The sequence below is a fragment of the Camelus bactrianus genome, chromosome 10, assembly GCF_048773025.1.
Source record: "Camelus bactrianus isolate YW-2024 breed Bactrian camel chromosome 10, ASM4877302v1, whole genome shotgun sequence".
Lineage (NCBI taxonomy): Eukaryota > Metazoa > Chordata > Mammalia > Artiodactyla > Camelidae > Camelus > Camelus bactrianus.
The window spans coordinates 46,807,817-46,828,717 of record NC_133548.1 but is presented as its reverse complement, the minus strand read 5'-3'; the positions used below and the strand labels follow the sequence as shown (position 1 = coordinate 46,828,717).

General features: G+C 41.9%; 2 protein-coding genes across 16 annotated transcripts in view; one reads left to right on the top strand and one right to left on the bottom strand.

Moving 5' to 3' along the window:
- The window catches only part of LOC105083277 (E3 ubiquitin ligase RNF121), an 87,135-nt gene extending 84,169 nt beyond the window's left edge, over positions 1–2,966 (bottom strand). For 2 of the 9 annotated variants that reach the window (XM_010973063.2, XM_074372562.1), the window contains exon 1: positions 2,857–2,934. In XM_010973063.2, the coding sequence (XP_010971365.2) occupies positions 2,857–2,919 (63 nt within the window). In that variant the 5' untranslated portion in view covers positions 2,920–2,934. Of the gene's footprint in view, positions 1–2,856 lie in introns of all 9 variants that reach the window. The other 7 variants (XM_074372556.1, XM_074372557.1, XM_074372553.1 and 4 more) reach the window with 6 other exon arrangements.
- Positions 2,967–3,321: 355 nt separating this feature from the next.
- XNDC1N (XRCC1 N-terminal domain containing 1, N-terminal like) overlaps positions 3,322–20,901 on the top strand; it is a 19,969-nt gene continuing 2,389 nt past the window's right edge. Inside the window, exons 1-10 of one of the 7 annotated variants that reach the window (XR_012509723.1) lie at positions 3,324–3,611; positions 7,433–7,607; positions 9,900–10,041; positions 10,847–11,002; positions 12,169–12,347; positions 16,223–16,308; positions 16,663–16,835; positions 17,655–17,712; positions 18,614–18,686; positions 20,516–20,532. Coding sequence is in view for 5 of the 7 variants with exons in the window: in XM_045508754.2 (XP_045364710.1) it covers positions 7,440–7,607; positions 9,900–10,041; positions 10,847–11,002; positions 12,169–12,347; positions 16,223–16,308; positions 16,663–16,835; positions 18,614–18,686; positions 20,516–20,643 (1,105 nt within the window). In the remaining 2 variants the exon portion in view is untranslated. Of the gene's footprint in view, positions 3,612–7,432; positions 7,608–9,899; positions 10,042–10,846; positions 11,003–12,168; positions 12,348–16,222; positions 16,309–16,662; positions 16,836–17,654; positions 17,713–18,613; positions 18,687–20,515; positions 20,644–20,901 lie in introns of those variants that run through there. The other 6 variants (XR_006721085.2, XM_045508754.2, XM_045508753.2 and 3 more) reach the window with 6 other exon arrangements.

The following is a 20,901-nucleotide window of genomic DNA, read 5'->3' as shown; positions in this document are numbered from 1 at the left end:
AAAACAGAGAAGCAGTAAGCAAAGCCTAAATTACCTTTACTACTAGAGAAAGTAATAATGAAAAAGACAAAAGAAGAGGAAAGGAACATGAATGAACTGATGGCTGCTATTCCAGATTACTGACCATCTTATGGGATCTGACATGGGAAAACACAGGTCCAATATCCTGAGGAACAAACCAGAGCAAGCACAATCTTCCCAAAGTGATCAAAAGAGCACCTACTGCATCTTAGCTAGGCTATCCATTACCCTTTTATAATCTGGGCTCCACCAGTCTCTCTACCAAGCAGAAAGTGGTACAGGAAGGCAACTCTGATGCCACGTGCAAATCATTGCGTCTTTGTAAATCCAACCTTTAATTTTTCAGCTGAAACCCATCTCCATCAAAAAGACTTCACTGACTCCTCCTAGCAGACTTGAGTATTTCTTGTGCCCCACTAAATTTGTTACACAATTCCATGACAGCAATTATCCAGTACTGCAGTGGGCCATTTGCATGTCTCTTCTCTACACTGTAAATTGATAAAGATCCTGTCTTACTGATCTTTGAATTCCCAGTGCATAATACACAGCAGACACCAATAATTACAAATTAAAGGATGGATTTCACCTTCTCTTTCACTTGTTAAGACTGCTAAGAAACAGCTGGGAGACATTAGTGAAAACTTGCTCACAAGCTCATAAACTAAGGTCTGCCAAACCATAACCCTCTTTCTTTTTTTTTTTTTTTTTTTTTTTTTTGAGCCTGAAGGGATGACGGTTCCTACTTAGAGTTATTTTCTTAAACACACAAGGAAAAGGATAGAACTAGCTCATACAGAATTTTCAGACGACAGATTATATTCTTTCTTAGTAAATCAAACAAGAAATAGAAGTTTTCTGAGATGAATGCTAGTGGTTACATATAAAGCTGACCTCTAGGCCTAAGGCTCTGGCAGTATAATTACGCTACTAAAAGCTCTTAAGTTCTTAAAAAAAAAAACAAGGGAAGAAAAGCTAAGAAGGAAAAATAAAAAATGTCTAACATCAAAACTTTAAGTTCTTTTCTCCTCTGACATAACTTGTGCTCTTGAGGGGAGAGGGTATATAGCTCAGTGGTACAGTGTATGCTTAACAAGCACGAGGTCCTGGGTTCAATACCCATTACCTCCAGTAAAATAAAAAATAAACCTAATTATCTTCCCCCAAAACAAAACAAAACTTGTGCTCTTTATCCCAATAAATCCTGATATATATAACTGAAATTAGGCTCCCCTCAAAGGAGAGCCCATGACTAACAAACCACATAAAATAACTTCAATACAGTATTTACCTTTTTCAAGGCACTTTCAAGTGTATCTCACTGAACCACAGCCAACTGTAATCACAGAAACTTAAAGCTGAAAGGGGCCTTGGAAGTCATTTCCACAACCACCCCACCTCACCAACCGAGTGGTATCCAAACACTAGTCATTAGTGATTGAAAGGTATAGTTCTAAAATGCTTCTTTAAAAATCTCTCCTTGCTCTGGCCACTTGTCAATTTCTCAATCTCCTCCCCCCACCTTAATGATCCCAATCAGGTGAACCAAATCCTCCAAGTCATCCCACCACCAAACAACAGTCTTTGCTTCTCAAGTCCACTTCTACTCCCTTTCTCTGAGCCTCATCCTCAGACCCCACCTATCCACCCCCAATACACAGCTAGGGCCTCGATGATTCTGATCCCTCAGAGATCCCACTGGTTTCATTCCCTATGATCAACCCCTTTCCTCCTATTCCTCCCTGTTGTCCGTATGCTGCCATGTGCAAGACCACAAGCACCCCTAGCTATGAATGTACCCTAGGCCTCAGAATCTTTTCCCTTTCCACTTCTCACCTTCTCTCTCTGCTTCTCAGCGCTGTCCCTTCATTCCCCTCAAACTCAATGTCTCCTTCCTCTTAGTGATTTCCTTCAAGGACCACTGGTAATTGAATACACCAGTTGTTAAATGCTTATTATGTAGCTAAAGGGGACATATACCCTCAAGAGCTCACCCTTAAAGAATTCCTAACTCTAGAAGAGAGAGATAGAGAATCACTTACCCATTAAGACTAATCTCCTCTGGGAAACCTAACCTTGCCCAAATTGCACTGGTCTGCTCTTCTCAGTGCCACCATTATATCTCTGATGCAATGACTAGTCTTCTTGTGTGTCTCCCACCACCAGACTGTGAGCTCTTCGATGGGAGGGTCTCTTGTGTCCCTAGCACTTACCCCAAGACTCGGCACAAAGATGAAACTTAATGTTTGGTAAAGAAGATGGATGAATTCCAGTATACAATCGTTCATTCATCCATTCGTTCACTCGTTGACCAAAACTTTACCGAGCCCACATTATGTACAAAGTTCTAGAATGTAAAGAATTCTTACATAAAAATAACTCAAAGCTATAATACTAGTATATTAGCACTCTTCCCCGGCCCGCGTCCCCAACCCCCACTCCAAACCTAGAGTCCTCTCCCTCAGTGAAAACCCGGCTTTCCCTGGCAGAAGTCCACGCCCCTCCAATTCAGGCTACCTGGCAGCCCTTTAAGTCCTCCCTAGGACCCTCAGCTAATCATCCCAAATCTTAATACCCCCACTCCTCTGGCTTCTCTTCTTGCCCTCCATCTCTACCCTTGAGGTTATTGCAAGTCTTCTACCCTATGACCGCCTCCGAGTCCTCGAGTCCTGGAATCCAGGGAAGCTTTGATTTCCCTCTCCGCGCACCCGCCCCCCAGCTGGCTCCTTTCCTCTCAGGATCCCGTCTCTCCTAGGACCCCTACTCCTGATACCTCCCCTCCCCTCCCTTCAGTTTCAGGCTGAGTCTCTCCTCTCCTCGACTCTCAACTCTCACCTCATCCAGCTCCCGTTCCCCGGCAGCACCTGCTCCAACCTCCACCTCCACCACTGCCGCCATCTTCACAGCCCTCCCCCTCCCCCCAGACCCCGCGCGAGCCAGCTGCTTCCGCCGCTCAAGCGCTCCTAGCCAATCGGCGGCGCGGGCTCCGGCAGGAGGGGCGGGGCACCAAGACTGGCGGAGACCCGATGGGAACTAAGAGACCGTCCACCCGCTGCTCACGTAAAGGTCAAGGAGGGACAGATCCCGTGCGCTTCTAAGCTCCGGCGGGGGAGGGCTCCTGAAAAAAGAGAAATTGAGCTTGTATTAGTTTCAGTGCAAATATTTTACCAATTTTCCCCTTTGGAGTGCCAAAGGGAAGGGCCCCTAAATCGTCAACTTTTGCGACGCTCCCTCACTCTGGCCAACAGGACCGAAGCGTGGAGACGAGAGACTACATTTCCCAGAATGCATAGAAACTGACCCGGAAGTTTCAATTCTGCTCTTTAGAGAGGAGATTTGTAGTGAGTGCAACGCACAGAAACCTCGCGAGTGTATTTTACTGCCTGTAGCACATGCCTTCCTGCCTCGGTGGGAGTCATTTTCTAGAAGCAGTGGCTTCTTGAGGTCCGAGAACGAATTCCCGGGCTTCGGGAGGCGGAAGAGTGGTGCTTGGTTCAGAAGGCGGAGGTCAGAGGGCCGAATTGGCGGGAGAAAGGGCTTGTGGTCCACGATCTGAGGCAGCGGTGGCTCATCGAGGTCTATTATCCCGGGTGAGGGGCGTTGGGGGTTGGTGGGGAGTGGCTGAAAGGGAGGGAGGATGACCATCAAGGAAGTGGATAGAACAGCGCGTTCCAAGGAGTGGTGGAAGTAGCGGCGCGACTTAGGTTCCCGAAGCTGAGAGCTGAAGAGCCTTGCGGGACCTCCACGGCACCCTAACTGCTGCTTAGGCTCTCGCGCCTCAGGTTCCATTTCACACGTCTCCGTACTCTTTCCTACGGCCGCATTCTGTGGCACCAGCTCCTACCTTTACTACCTTTAACCCTGTCCTGTACACCTTATTCAGTATGCTGCACCCGAACTTACAGCTTCCTAACTCATTTCCAACACTTTATTATTTGTACATTGGGACCCGACACTTCGGAACCCTGTGGACCCTGCTCACACGCACCCTGGACGTCCCGGTTGCCTGGATAGGGCTAGGTGTCTTGTGGGCTCACAGAATATTAGAACGACAGTCAACTTTATTTGGGGCCAACAGGAAGTTACAGGGTGATATTTACAGCACCTACAGGCATCTCATTTATTTAAAATGGGAATTATATTTATTATGTAAAACCTTATACAAAGAATATTGTAAACACCATATACTCATAATCCCAAAATGACAATTGATGTGGTTGCTTCCTCATTTTTAAAAAAGATAAAATGATACAGATAAAAGTTGAATTTATTTGTGTCTTTGACCCTCAGACTCATTAACCTTTCTTTGGCCCCAGAAGCAACTACTATGATTAACTCTGTATTCTCCCAGTCTGTTGAAAAAAAAATTATATGTGTCACGGACAATATAAGTATTGTTTCATTTTCTTTTTTAACTGAACATAAGTGCTGTTTTTATGTGTATAATTCTATAACTTATTCTTTAAATCTATTCTTGAGAGCTATCCATGTTTATATATATTTACATCTAATTTATTCCTTTTAACTGTTACTCCATTTTATGATATATAACATTTCATTTATCCATTCCTCAACTAATTAGAGTTTTATGCTTCTTGCTATAGGAAACATTAAATGTATCATTTCGTGCACATCTGAGTCCCTCTAGAGCTGTACTGTTTTAACAAGTTATGACACATGTGGCTATTCTTGAAATGCAGCTAGTTAAAATTAAGATGTGCTGGAAGTGTTTATGAGAGGGCCCATTTCCCCATATTACTGCTAATCCTTCATATTGTAGACTTTAAATTTTTTTCTAGCCTTAGAAGAGGTATTTGCAATTCCTTATTATTAGTAAGGCTGAGGACATTTTTATATGGGCTTTTGGTCTTTCAGATTTAATCTGATGTGAGTTACATGTTTGTGTCTTCTCTCCAGTTTACTATTGGACTGCTTGCCCTTACTGATTTGTAGTATTTAAAAATAACTCTGAATACTATCCAAGTTGTTGCAAATGTTGCAAATACCTTCTTTCCATCAGTCATTTGATTTTAACATTTGATTTTGTGTTAGCTGAAAGTATTTTTCATGTTTCCATCTTTAACCCATTTGAGTATAATTTTTTTTAATATGTTGTGAGGTAGGGATCTGCTTTTATTTTTCTTCACATTACAAACCAGTTTTCTGAATGCCATTTATTACTTCATCTTTTTCTGGCAAAGTCATGATTCTGCTCTATTTAACAGATTGTAAATTCCCATTTGTATGAGTCTGTTTCTGGAAACTATTTGCTTGTCTCTATAGACTATGTTTTAATTACAGCAACTTTGTACTTTTTTTCAAGGACTTGAACCCCACCTCTTTGATCTATCTTTTTAGAATTGTCTTAGCAATTTGTGGCCCTTTATTGGTTGATGAGTTTGTTGTGTTTGCCTGCCAGAAACTTCTGCTGAAATTCTGATTAGAATTTGGTTAACTTAATAAACTACTATTTTTTTATGCCTGCTGTTTCAGCACCTCTCTGAGGTGTGGGAGATGGTGAGCATGATAAAAATCCCTGTCTTCAAAGAGCTCACTACCTAGTTGGGAGACACACAGGGTAAATAAGTAATTGCCAAAAAATAAGAACAACAGTGTATGGAAGGACAGGGAGGTCGGAAAGTGCTTAAACTTTGGAAAACTACAAGCAATTTGATAGACGGTGGTAAAGATTGTATATGTCTTGAATTCACTGCTGTGTAACCTAGTACAGTGCCTGTTACATACTAGACACGCCCCCCCCCCAAATTAACTAAATTAAATATACAAGATCGACAGCTGCAGGGTCCCCAAGCCTAGAGTGTAGTTTTGGGACTGGCTACGTCAAACATCTGTGTGTTAGTGACGAGAAATGGTGGAGTTTTCCAGTCAAATCACAAATGTATACTAAGAGTTTCTCCAAGACATAGATCGTATCTTATTTATTTTTGTATCTCCAACATCTAGCTCAATGTTCAGTGAGTTTCTATAGTGGGAGTAATCAGTTCTAATTAGTCTGGAGGCCAAGAGGTGACTGGGACTCACTCTGCATTCTCTCATTGAAGCCTTTGCACCATCTTGAACGTAACCTGTGACCTTTAGGTGGCTTTCACTAAGAGTTCATTACTGCTGTCAAAGCAGTCTACCTCACTCTGAGCATTCCATGATGGCTGGCCCTCTGGAGCTTAATTTTTATGGTCATTCATTCAGCAGACTTTTGTTAATCTGGAACTGTATGTTTCTCCCTCTTACACTGGGGATATAGAAATAAATCAAACATGAAACCTGTCCTCCAAGAGCTTATAATTGGTCAAGGGATGAAAGATAGACGCAAATAATTGTAATACGGATTTGAGAGGATGGAGCTATCACCGTGAGCAGAGTGATGGTGACATTTGAGCATCAAAGATGCATTAGATTTGACAGTAGGAAAAGTAAAGAGCATTCCAGGCAGAAGCAATGGCATGAGCAAAGTCTTGGAGGTGGGAAACTTTTTTTTTTTTTGGCAGGAAGGAGGCAAGAAGACCATTATGGTCAGGAGTATATTAGGGCTCATGGACTCATTTTTAGGGACCAGGTGGGTAACAAACATGATTAAAACAGGATGTAAATATTTGGAGAGAGATCCCAGCTTAAGACATTCAGACAACTTTAAAACACCTCTGCCCGAGGAATTGTTGAAGCTAGGTGACAGATACATGAGAGGTCACTATACTAGTATATTTGTTTTTACATATATTTAAAATTTCTGTAAAAAGTTTAGTAAAAGACAAAGTACAAATACCCATATGAACTTTTAACATTAAATAAATAAAACAATGCTAGGTAAAACACATCCTCTGATGAAAGGAATAGTAGGAGATGAAGTAGGAAATGGAGAGATTTTTGTTGTAGATGCTTTGAGGGGCCAAGCTGAATTAATATTATCAGGTACCCACCATGTAGCAAGGGATTTGCATAGGTCAGCAAGCCACTGAAGATTTCTAGTAGAGGAGAACCTTGATGAAAAGTGAAGGAAGATTTATTTTACGAAAAGAAAAAAACCGTAATAGACTTGTGTCATATATTTAGTTGAACGTTTGTTACACGTCTTTATTATGTGCTAGGCTCTAGGGATATAAAGATGAATGATTAAAGGCGCAGTTCATGCCTTTGGGAGCTTACCTACATATAGTCCAACATCAACATGTTTATATATATACATACACATATATATTTTTTGGTACTTGCTTCTCTATTGCATTCCAGTTCTTTCACTTTTGTTGGAATCTCATCAGCTGGTCCAGATCTACTCCCTGATCACCACCCCACCAACCCCATCTGGTCATCAGAAACAGTGGTTGACTGATGCAGAAAACTTGTCTTACCAGAGAAACAGCCATGGCTCATTTATTTTTCTTTTGTTCTCCTTCAGGAGTGACATGAGGATTCTTTCCCTCTGGGAGCTGACAAGACCAAAACATAGGCAGTTCCACAGTGGTGACAGAAGAACTCTCAGGAGAAAGCATTTTTGCCTTGGCCTTGGGACAGCTGCGAGGCCCACCATGGCTCCTGTGAAGATTAGCCATGTTGTGTCATTTTCCTCTCAGGTATATTAGTTAGCAGGCATGATTTTTTTTTTCTTGGTGACTGAAAAGTTTGGAAAAAAAGAAAAATAGGAGACTAGTCAGTACTTTAAAGAAACTCCCAATCCAATAAAAGAGACCTTGTCCATTATTTGGGAGGTCAGAGTCAAAGCGAGGAAACAGCTCTTGCTTTCAGGTTGCTCCCAGAGCAGTGCAGGATGCATTAAACAAGTGTTCCCAGGAATTAAAGGTAAGAAAGGCAACAGCCTCAGGATTCCACCTGGGGAGGAAGCTGGCAGGGAGCTGGCAATTCTCTAGGCCCCAGATCTGTACCAGGATCCCCAGAAGGGCAACTTAGTCACTCTGTCATTGAAAGCAAGCTGGGACACTCAAGGTCATCCCTGACCTGTGAGGATAACACCACCACCACCGAAGGTGGTCTTGGTCTTCTCCCTAAAAGGCCTCTTTCAGGAAATCTCTATTAGTACTAGATGCTGGGCCCTGGGCCCAGGACTGATCCCCTCCATCCCTTTGCTGTCATTTCTCTATCCATTTACCCCTTCCCCCTACTCTTCCCCTTCTGTTACCTTCATCTTTCTCAAGGGATGCCAGTGGTATTTTGGGCATGAGAAGTCTGCATTTTATGGCAATATCATATGTATGGTGGGATATTTAGCATCCATGGCTTCCAGACCCTAATGACAACACTACTTTCTGCTCATTAGGACAATCAAAAACATCCCCACACATTTCAGAAAGACCCTTAGAAAGTCTTTAGGAACTATTATATCGGCTCCTATTCTGAGTGAAATAAAATAAAAGTTATCCTAATCCTCCTTGCCTACATGATTAGCCTAAACTGTTTTCTTCATGGACTCAGACTTACAAAATGCTAGAGAATATTAGCTATCTTCTAATACTGTGGTTTTCAAACTGTACTATTTGGGACCCACTTTCAGAAATTGAAAGGAGGGGGGCATAAGAATGTCTCTGACCCCCCAACCTGTACTTAAACAGAGTTCTGTTTTTATCTCTAAAACCTCTTATTAATTAATAATAATAAATAATAAATTGGAAAGGTTAAAAACCATGAATTTAGTCTCCCTACCCGTTACTTATAGATGAAGAAATTTAGATCCAGAAAGAGAAAGTAGTTTGCTCAAGGCCTTTCCACCAAAAAAACACCTGATTTGGGGTTAGAACTGAGAATTTCTATCTCAGTTTCAGTACTGTTGTATTTGAACAGATCACTTTAATTTCTCACTATCACTTGTAAACTCAGAATAAAAATCTTTGACTTTCTTACCTCACAGAGTTACTTTGAAGATAAATAAATGTCCGTGGAAGCACTTTATAAATGAAAAGAAATACAGTCAACCCTCCATATCCATGGGTTCCACATCCCAAGATTCAACTAATTGTGGATCCAAAAATATTCCAGAAAGTCTCCGAAAGCAAAACTTGATTTTGCCACATGTCAGCAACTATTTACGTAGTGTTTACACTGTATTTACAACCATTTACATATAATTTACTTTGTATCAGGTATTGTAAGTAATCTAGAGATGATTTAAAGTATATGGGAGAAATTGGGAGTTTGACATTTGCAGGTACTAACTACTATATATAAAATAAATAAAACAAGTTTCTACCGTATAGCACAGGGAACTATATTCAATATTTTGTAGTAACGTGTAATGAAATAGAATGTGAAAAGGAACATATGTATATATGTGTATGACTGAAACATTATGCTGTACACCAGAAATTGACACAGCATTGTAAACTGACTATACATCAGTAGAAAAAAAGAGGAAAAAAGTATATGGGAGGATGTACATAGGCTATACATGAATACTACACCATTTTTACATAAAGGACTTGAGCATCATAGATTTGGGGAGCCAAGGAGGTCCTGAAGCCAATCCCCTGTGGATACCAAGGGATGACTGTAGTACAGTGTGGTGGTTAAGAGCCCTGAATTCTAAACACCTGGGAGTTCTGACTTTGGTTGGTTATTTGGTCTTGGAGCCTTAGGTGAGTTTCTGAACCTAAGCTTCAGTTTGCTGATCTCTTAACTAAGAACCCCCCGCCGTTGTTACGAGGATCAAATGAGGTAGTCTGGTAAATGAAGGAGAGGTAAACAGTGTCTATAAATCCCTTGGCACTGACAGCTGTGGACTACTGTCTAATGCCTTTTCTGCCATGTTAGGATCCTGGAATGGTTTGGGAGTGTAGGGAGCCCTCATTCATGGGGCATCTTTTCCCTCCTTGGGCTCAGTGAGGTTCCTGATTTTCTCCTTCTCTCTGACTCAGGATCCCAAATATCCAGTGGAGAACTTGCTGCACCCAGAGAGTCAGAGGGGACCTTGGCTCAGCTGCCCTCAGGACAAAAGCGGGCAACTAAAAGTTGAGCTGCAGCTGGAGAGGGCAGTGCCCATCGGCTACATCGACGTGGGTGAGTAAGTTCTCTGGAGCCTAGGAACCTCGGTGGGAGAGCACAGGAGGAATGTTACCCTCCAGATGCCACAGCAACACGTCTCAGTTCAGCTGGCGAGCAGCCTTCATAGAACAAGCCCCACCTGGTATGAAGGAGAGATGTGGCCCTTGCCCTGGGGGCAGATGTGTGGTGCTGGCGAACCTTAAGGGTTGCATTCACATAGAGTACAGCGTGAGTGCACTCCTAGAATTGCTCATCGTGCCTGCCTTGCTTTGATCTGACTGGCCTGGGTGAAGCCTTAGGACGTTAATGAGCATAATTATAAATGCCAACAAATGGAACCTCAAAATATCACTGTCAGGAGGATGCCAGGGGATAAACTGTGCAGGATCATCCAGGAAGGCACCACAGGAGTTTATTGGTTGGGAAGGTTGGCCTTAGAAGTCTCTGGAATAGAAAGCTGACAGAGACCACTGGTCTCAGCTCCATCAGGACAGAAAGATGTCAGGCTTCCTAGCAAGGATTTAAGAGAAACAGAGTTTAGCACTGCCCTCCAGAGCCAAAGAACAGCGGAGCAGTGAGTCTCTTGGGTAAGGGGACAGTTTCTGGCCAGAAGAAACAGTGCACCTTCATGTTGTCATTTAGTGGGCAGAGGTCTCGTCCCACTGCAGTTACTGGCTCACTGTGCTGCTTGACCTTTCTGCAGCTTCCAAATCGCTCTCGAATGGAGGAATGGTCTCCTCCCCCTGATACCTTGGTGTATAGTCCAGAGAGCCCCTGTCATCTCATCACCCTTAATTTTCTCTCAACCTTTTGTCCCCAGGTAACTGTGGCTGTGCTTTCCTGCAGATTGATGTAGGTCGTTCTTCCTGGTCCCTGGATAGACCTTTCGTCACCCTGCTGCCTGCAACCATGCTAATGTCCCTGGCTGATTCAAAGCAGGGGAAAAACCGCTCAGGGGTCCGCATGTTTAAAGATGGTGAGGAGGGGGTGGCAGAGGAAATAGCTCAGCGGTAGAATGCATGCTTAGCATGTACGAGGTCCTGGGTTCAATCCCCAGTACCTCCATTAAAAGAAAAAAAAGAAATAAAGATGATGAGGAGGGCAAAAGAAGAAATGGTAGATAGACTGAAAGAGAGAGTGATTATGAGAGAGAGACGCAGGACCATAGAGGGCTATAAGAGCTGATAGGTGTGTATTGTCGGAGGGAGCCTTTGCAGGGGCTTCCTTATATCTATGGAGGGATAGGGCAGTTAATGAGTGAACCACTGTGTGGTATGTTTGTGTGTGAGTTCTCCGTGATGAGACTCCATGATAGCTGGGGGTATTTATGAGCTATGATTTATGTTTACACACAACATGTGATTCAGTGAAGCCAGATGTAGAACCCACATTTGTGACTGGTGTGCTTGTTTGTATATGTGTATATAAGTGTAAGTATGAGTTGGGAGTAGGATGAATGTTTAAGTGATGGAAGGCTAGGTGATGGTTATAGTTACGTAGCGTACGGTGTTTCCTGAGTCCTGTTCTGTGCAGATAGAAACATAAGACCTGATTCCTGGCCTCTAGGGACTTTCAGTCTAGTAAGGATTTGTCTGCATTTATATTGGAGGTGTACACACTGTTGTGAAGGAAGTGTGAGATGGGATACGAGGTGGGGGAGACGAGGTCCTATAGATCGTGCTGGGAATTGAAGGGGAGGAGGGTCTGAAGTATTGATGTGTGATCCTGTGGTTGTGTAGGTGTGCAGTGTTGTGAGGGAGGTTGAGGTCTCTTGGTCCAGGAAGGGTAGATGTAGCTCAGCTTGTCTTTGGGCAAGTGTTCACTCCAGGCTCCAACACTACAGATACCCCTGTTAAAATGAGACACTGATAAGTTCTCTGGAGAGGTAGAGACTAAGGATGTACTCACGCTGGGAACAGTGTGGAACCATGACAGAGAAGCAAGGCACGGGGTCTGAGAGGGCCCTGACTGGCACTGCCAAGCCCTGAGCACCAGGGCCTGAGGGGAGGAATAACCTGCATTCTTCTTGTGTTGGAATTTATATAGTCCCAGTCACTTCTTTCCCCTCCTCAGTAGTGACCTTCTCTTTCTGTCTCCCTCCCATTCATGCATTTCCTTTCCCTTCATTTTCTTTCTCTTGAGATGATTTCCTGGCTCCAGCCTCAGGTGAGTCATGGGATCGACTTCGCCTGACCTGCTCCCAGCCCTTCACCCGTCATCAGTCCTTTGGCCTGGCCTTCCTAAGGGTGTGTTCCTCTCTGGACTCCTCAGATGACCCTGTCGTGGGTCCCTCAGCCCCAGAGAGCTCTGGGCTGAGACAGGTATGTACCCTGGTGGAGCAAGCTATTACATTTTCCCACCCTTTTCAGTTTCTTGTAAGGAAGCTGGTGCTTAATTGAGGGACGGACACACACACGTACACACACGTTCAAATACAGACATAACTGGGCTTTCTGTCCCTCCTTACTGGTAGGCATGAACCCCTGTCATTCCCTCTCACATGCAGAAGATTCAAGTGAGTGAGCCTCCAGTACAGTGTACACAAAGCTGTTGGACCATTTGGTAGCCATAATGAAGTTCTTTTGGGATTCAGACTTAATCTCATACTTTATTTCTAAGATCGTGGGAGCTATAGCTTTCATCAGACTTTTCCTTCCAGCACCTGGAAGCCCCAGGGCTCAGTTACAGACCCTCTGTCATTGTCATTCCCTGACCCACCTGTAGCAAAGCTGGATACATTCTTGAATAAGTACTCTGCAATTTCACGTGTCCCCCTTTCTCTCCCTGTGCAATACACAGACCCTCCTGAGAGAAGATGTGTAGGTTTCTGGCTGTGGATAGGTATCTGGTCAATTGACCTCCCCTTTTTTCAGCCAGTTTTCTGGTTATTTTTTCTTCCTAAGCCTATTTTGACTCCTCCTGCATTCTTGTCACTGGTGTCTCCATTTATTTTTCCAAGGCAGTATTCTCCCCCCGTAATTGACTCAAACAAATGTCAAGACGTAATCACACAAAGCTAAAGTCATAGAATTCTAGAGATGAAGAAATACTTAGAGATCATCAAGCCCCAGTCACCTCATTTCCTGTCTCACATAGAGAAACATACATTTTAATTCACACAGTAAGTCAGGACAGAGCAGGGACCAGAAGTCAGGTCTCCTGCTATTACCACAGTGCTTCCTATGCACACAGTGCATTTTTAAGAAGCTTCAAACATCTGACATAACTAAAAGAACTTGAGTTACCAGGAGTGAACCTCAAAGGTGTGACTTGTGTGGAGATTACTGTGAAAAATAAAAGACCAGGCTTCGGGAAGAGAAATGGATTTAGAGCAGACCGTTCTGTAGCACCATCTTGGGAGAGACCAGAGCACTGAGACGAAGTAAAGCTCAGTCTGAGATTTACTCTTCCATCGTGGGAAGGGCTGACAATGCAAAAGGACCAGTGGCAGCAGTTCATTGCGCTCTGCCAAGTCCCCATGTTGTCCCTGTGTGTTCCAGAGCCCTGTGGCCCCAGCTCTCCAATAAAATAGGACACTCTGTATGATTAGAGGCCTGTTTGTCTTGTTTTATAAGACGTTCCTGGCAGCTAGGACAGCTCCTCGAACAAAGTAGGCTTTTTAGTATATATGTTCATTATATAAATGACCTTTCAGAGCAGAGTGGTAGATAAGGTCATTATAAAATTTATTATCCAAACTGAGATAACTTTGAGAGCAAAAAAGACTGCTATTAATAATTACACTGAGCCAAATGACATAAGGCAGGATGTCCCAGGCAAACTAGGAAGTTTGGTCTCCTTAATTATAGGCTAAGTAACGGCTTCCTAGAGTCTTTTCCATTCTCACCATATAAATTACCCTGCACCTTGAGGACCATGGTGGGATTGAGGCAGAAGGGAGTCAGCAACTCCAGAGCCATAATGTCAGAAAGGCACTGACCATCAAGAGCAGAGTGAAACTTACTTACAACAGCCAAGACATGGAAACAACCTCAATGTCCACCAACAGATGACTAGATAAAGAGGATGTGGTATATTTATACAATTGAATATTACTCAGCCATAAAACAGAATGAAATAATGTCATTTGCAGCAACACAGATGGACACAGAGATTGTCATACTAAGTGAAGTAAGCCAAAATGAGAAAGACAAGTACTATGTAATGTCACTTATATGTGGCATCTTTAAGGAAAAAAAAGGACACAAGTGAACTTATTTACCAAACAGAAATAGACTCACAGACATGGAAAACAAACTTACAGTTACCAGGGGGGAAAGAGGGTGGAGAGGGATAAAGTCAAGAGTTCAGAATCTGCAGATACTAACTACTATATGTAAAATGGATAAACAACAAGGTCCTACTGTATAGCACGGGGAACTATATTCAGTGTCTTACAGTAACCTATAATGAAAAAGAATATGAAAAGGAATATATATATATATACACACACACACACACACACACACATATATATGTATATATAGACAACTGAATCACTATGCTGTACATCAGAAACTAATCCAACATTGTAAATTGACTATATTTCAACAATCAATCAATAAATAAAAGATTAGCTTTAATTTCAAACATAAAGACACGTTTGATGGCCAAAAGAAAAAAGAGCAGAGTGAAACTGATTGCAGGTATCTCAGTGAAACCACAGGGAAAGGAGATCCTAAAACATTTCTACAAGAGAGGGTTCATCAAGCAATGAAGCTTGATTTTATAATTTAATATGTCTACAGTGCCACACATTTTTTCCTAATGTGTCATTCTAATGGTATATTATAGTAAAAGCAAAACTTAAGGGCTTATAACCCTGTGAGATAAGATCTTTTATGATCATCAATTTTCCAGTCAGGAAACAGAAACACAGAGAAATGTACTGGATGTCCCAGGTCACACTGCCAAATAAGTCTTGGAGTGGATTTGAACCCAGGCCATCTGACTCCCTTTAGCCTGTGCTTGGAAGCTCAATTCCTAATGCTTAATCTCATTTACAGTTAAGGTTAAATAAACCATCTCTACACATTCATCTAGTTCCACTTTCCAGTAGTATTCACTCTGAAATTTATGAGACTAGGGAAAGGAAAAAATTAAAACCCTGGAAAATTGAATAAAACATTTCAAAATTAAATTAACATTTCAAAAGGTCCAAAATGAGATTCTAATGTCAATTAGAAAATACTAAACAGTGAATGTGAGTTAAAAATACTACTTGTCAAACTTGCAGAATGAGAAAAAGTCATGTTTTATTAAGAAAGACATTTACCTTAAAAGGAATCTGGGATAGAAGCAGCCCAGCTGAAAAGTAAAGGAAAAAACTGTTAAGTTTTTAAATTCAAGGGAAAAAAAGGAAACTTGGAAAAATAAAAAAGGAAACAGCCACAAACTGACACAGATTAATTGAATTTTGACAAAGGATTAAGAACTGTAGCATACCCCAAAATAAAACCTATGTAGAAATGATCTAGTGCATGATAATTGATCACAGACATTTCTGTAGTTAGATGTAGAGAGGTTTATAAAATACCTGTGATAAAGTGGCAGATTCTAGAAAGAGACATGAGATGTCTATACACATCTTTTTACAGATGGCTGGAAATGGTGGCTAAAATTGGTTTTTAGCTGCAAGTGAATGAAATCACAAAACAAATCCTACTGAATTTAAACAATATTATTAAACTATTTAAAAGAGAAAAATGACTAAAATGTCTCCAAGTAGTTCAAAATAGAACTTTTTAAATATAAAGAAATGCATATGTGGGTATAATTTGTCTCTCATATAGGTGTATAGAGATGAGTATTGTGAATTTTGTACTGACATGAATCAATTTTATATCTGTACCAATTTTTAAAAATATAGGTGTACATATGCTTCGAAAAATTTGCACATGATATCAGTTCCATAGCCCTGTTTTTCCCAATAGCATGTATTCTTTTATCCCTGGGTCTTCCAGGATCATGACAAAACCCTTAGCACTGGGGAAGTAAGTATACAGACTTACCGAATCTCACATCTTAGAGCTGGAGGAGTGTGCGCACACAAGCAAAGGTACCATGGACAAGTTATAGCAGATAACACTCATTAACTAAGCTGAAGCCTTGGGGTTTGGAAGGATCCCCGGCACTAGATGGCAGTGTCCCCTGGTGGTGAATGTCTGTATTTCCCATTTCTCCATTTTCTTCTCAGGGCTCTTCTGATGCTCAGGAGTCTGGTCCCAGCCCCTGGCTGGCTAATCCTTCCATCCGGAGGACATTCTTCCCAGAACCCCAAACGTATGTAGCTGCCAGGATGGAGGTCTCTTGGCCACTTCTCCGTTCTTTCTCCTGGGAGAGAAAGGCTACCAAGTCACTCACAGACACACAGACCCTGCCTGGGTTCCCCTAATTAATCACACACTCTAGGCGGAGGGAAGTAGCTCAGTGGTAGAGCACGTGCTTAGCATACACAAGGTCCTGGATTCAACCCCTAGTACCTTCACTGAAAAATAAGATAAAATAAAAAATCACACACTAGACCTAACCCCATCTGTATATCAACTGGCTTTCTTGGTTAGATGCCACCAACCTGGGTGAGCAGAATGGAGTCTCTGTTCTGTGTGAAGACAAGTCCCCTCTGTTTCCCTGCAGGAGCACCAAGGACATTTCAGAGCTCAGGAATATCCTAAAGCAGCTGCAGCCAGGGACATTGGGGCGTTCAGCCTGCATGGTGCTTTCAGCTGCCTGCAAGGCTCCTTTAGCCCATGCAGCAAGCCCAAAAAACAACCATGCAGAATCAGGTGCCAGTCATCAGGAGAGCACAGGTGAGCCCCCATGACCTTACTTTCCCCAGCATCCTCCTTCCTCCCTGAATCCACCACTGCTTATGATGATGACTCACAAATAGGACTTCATGTGGGAGAAAAGACAATTGGCAGTGTCTTGTTACCAGAAGCAAAATCAAATATTGTACAGTAACTGAAAGAGCCCTGGCCTAGGAACCAAGAGTCTGTATTTATTTGGGCCTTGAATCCCTCATTTCAAAGTGAAGGAATTAAACCAGATAGTATTTACGCCTCTTGCATTATTCATGTTCTCTGATCATCTTGGAAGGACAATTAAGTCAGGGTGGTGGCATGTGGAGCTTATTGGAGGAATAAAGTAAGGGAATGGTGTGGTTTCATCACAGAAGAAGAAAGGATTAAATATTTTGGAGTTTCTACTTTGCACCAGACATTGATAGGCACTTTTACTAACTTTATCTATTTAATGTTCGCAACAAACTCATTTGATAAAAGAATCTGAGGTTCAGAGAGGCTACATATTCTGAGTCACACAGCTAATAAGTGGCAGAGCCAGGATTTGAACCCTAGAGCTCTGGTTCCTTTCACTATTCCAGATAGCGAGAGAAAGAAAACAAGGAGTGTTCTCATTGAAAAACCTTGGTTTTACTCATTGCTTCATGGGGGAAATTTTTAAAAAGAAAGTTGTTTGTCTGTCATTTCAAGACTGAACAAATTAGTGAAATCATGAGTGTATTATTTTATTGCAGAAATAGGGTAAGTTGGGTATCTATTCTTGCACAACAAATTAGCCCAAAACTTAGTGGTTTGAAACATTGTTTCTCATGGTTTGGAATTCAGGTGTTACTTAACTGGCTCTGGATCTGTCATAGACTGCAGACACCTTAAGGCTCAACGGGTAAGGATCTGCTCCCAAGCCCACTCATGTGGTTGTTGGCAGGATTCAGTTCCTTATGAGCTGTTGGGTTGAGGCGTCCCTCACTTCCTTTGCCATGAGAGCCTCTCCATGGAGCATCTTACTAAGTGGCAGCTTGCTTCATCAGAGTGAGCCAGCTAGAGGGCAAGAGGGAGGGAGAATTAGCAAGAAAGAAGTCAGTCTTTTTAACTGAATCACAGAAGTGACATCCCATCACTTTTGCCATATTCTGTTCATTAGAAGCAGATTACTAAGTCCTGCGTGTACTTGAGGGGAGGCATGAGTATCAGGAGGCAGGAACCAATGGGAGTCATTTCAGAAACTACCTAACACATAAGGAAGGATGTAGGTTATTGTTTGTTTGTTTGTTTTATTGCTATCATTTTAAAAGATAGAGAATGGGGAGTGAACAAATCTTTCAGGGGCACCTTAAGGTGCTGGAGCTATGAAAGCACTTTGAAATATATTAAATGCTATATAGATTGCTCCCTAAGTTCTGAATAGCTAAACAGATGGTTGTTGCTGGCTTTTGTTACCATACATTTGACAGGTATTAATCGCACACCTCTATGTGTGAGGCTCTGTGCTAGGTGCCGGGGATACCACAGTAAATAAAACGCTCCTACCCTATGGAGAGACATGTCCATGTCAGACAAGGAAATCTAAAACTTAAAACTATGATAAGGCAAAGCATAATAGGATGACCAGATTTGGATTAGAGAATCCAGTGGGGAGTGCCTCACAGAAATTAGCATTTCATCAAGGACTTGAAGAAAGAATTAATCAGGGAAAGAGGATAGAAAGAATATTCTCAAAAGAAGAAACATCATATGTGAAGGCCCTTTTGCTAATGAGCTAGATCTAATGAGCATTTCTAACACAGAGTCCAAACCAAAGGAGCAAAAGTCAAAGAATGATGACGGCAGGACAAAGAAACGGAAAGTGCAAGCCCAGGGGTAAGTAGGTCAACAGGAAAGACCCAGATCACCTCCCCAAACCTTGCTGCCCTTCTGCATCTGTCCTTCCCCAACTCGTGTTTCATTTAGGCCAAAGAGCACCCTGGTATCTGGGTCTTGATCTCATGGTCAGGATCTCGAGTGTAGCAGAGAAAAGATGTTCTTACCTACATGGTGTCAGGCTTGGAGCTAGGCAAGGAGATGGCCATGTATTGAACCAGAATCTGCAGATGAGTACACTGTATCTCGAGGATGTCATTAAAATTTAAATCTTTTTCTACTTCAAAGGACACCATCAAGAAAATAAAAAGAAAACGCATAGAATATGAGAGAAAACATTTGCATATCATATATTCATTAAGGGACTTGTATCTAGAATATATAAGGTACTCTTACAACTCAACAATAAAAAGATAATGTAAAGTTTTAAATGGACAAAGCATCTAAACAGACTTCTCCAAAGAAGATATACAAATGGCCAATAAGCACATGAAAAGATGTTCCACTTCATTAGCCATCTGAGAAATGCAAATCCAAATCACAGTGATTACCTCACACCCACCGGGATGATTGTAATCAAAAAAACAGTAACAAGTGTTGGCAAAGATGGAGAAATTGGGACTCTCATACATTGCTGCTGGGAATGTAAAATGGTGCAGCCATCTTGGGAAACAGTTTGGCAGTTCCTCAAAAAGCTAAACACAGTGTTACCATTATAACCGAGCAATTCTACTCCTAGGAGTATACCCCAAAGAACTGATAACAGATCTTCACACAAAAAAGTATAGACAGATGCTCACAGCAGCATGGTTCATAATAGCCAAAAAGCAGAAACAACCCAAATGTCCATCAACTGATGAGTAAACAAAATATGTTTGTACCTGTGGTGGAATATTATTTGGCCATGAAAAAGAATGAAATACTGATGCTACAACATAGATGAACCTTGAAAATATGCTAAGTGAAAAAAGTCAGTCACAAAATACCATATATTATATAATTCCAGAGTAGACAAATCCACATAGACAGAAAGTGGATAAGTGGTTGACAAAATATGTGGGGATAAAGGATTGGGGAGTGACTATGAAAGGATTCAGGGTTTCTTTTTAGGGTGATAAAAATGTTCTGGAATTATTAGATAGTTGTGGTGGTTACACAAACTTGTGAATATCCTAAAACTAGTGAATATGCTGTATATAAAATAGATAAACAGTAAGATCTAGGGGGAGGGAATAGCTCTAGTGGTAGAGTACATGCTTAACATGCACAAGGTCCTAGGTTCAATCCCTAGTACCTCCTCTAAAAATAAACAAACAAACAAACAAGCTTAATCCCCCCTCCAAAAAATAAATCAAGAAAAAAGGCAAGGTCCCAGTGTATAACACAGGGAACTATATGCAATATCTTATAATAGCCTAAAATGAAAAAGGATATGAAAAGGAATACATATGTATGTAATATATGTATAGCTGAATCACTATGCTGTACACCAGAAATTAACACAACATTATAAACCAACTATACTTCAATTTAAAAATAAAACTAAAATTAAATAAAATCAGTGGATAATGTATTATAAGGGATACATTTTATGGGGTATGCATTATATCTCAATTTTAGAAAATAATAAAAAACCTGAAGGCAGTGGTAGAAGCTCTGTTCTCAGATGTTCTTCCCTCCAGTCTGACACATCAAGTGGGCAAATCAGGACCCCAACCCAGGGCTTCTGGCTTCACATCAACTAGTTTACATTCTTCTCACCCTGGTTTGAGGCTCCTTCAGCCCTTAATGGCCTCTTGCTAACAGTTGGTCTTTACTCTTTCTCACAGGCCTGTTTCCAACTCAAAGTCTCGACCAAACCAGAGGAGGCTAGCAAAGGCAGGGCAAAGAGAACATAGCCAACCCCAGGCCCAGAGCAGCGGTGTCCCAGAGAGTGGACAGTGCCCCATTTGTGCAGGTAAGCTGCCCAAGTGCAGGGTTTGTTCGGGGAGTACTAGGCAGCCCTTGAGGGAGGAATGGGAGAGGTGGGAATGCTGCCAGGAAACACGTGAACTGGGACACCTGGCCTCTGTCATCTGCAGTTACATACAAGTCTGTACTGAGCACCTCCTCACGTTGTGTTGGCCAAGCTGAGGAAAGGACATGGGTCCTGTCCTCATGTCAGGAGAGACATGAAGCAAAACAAAATAAAACACTAGCATAGAGGGTGTTGAAT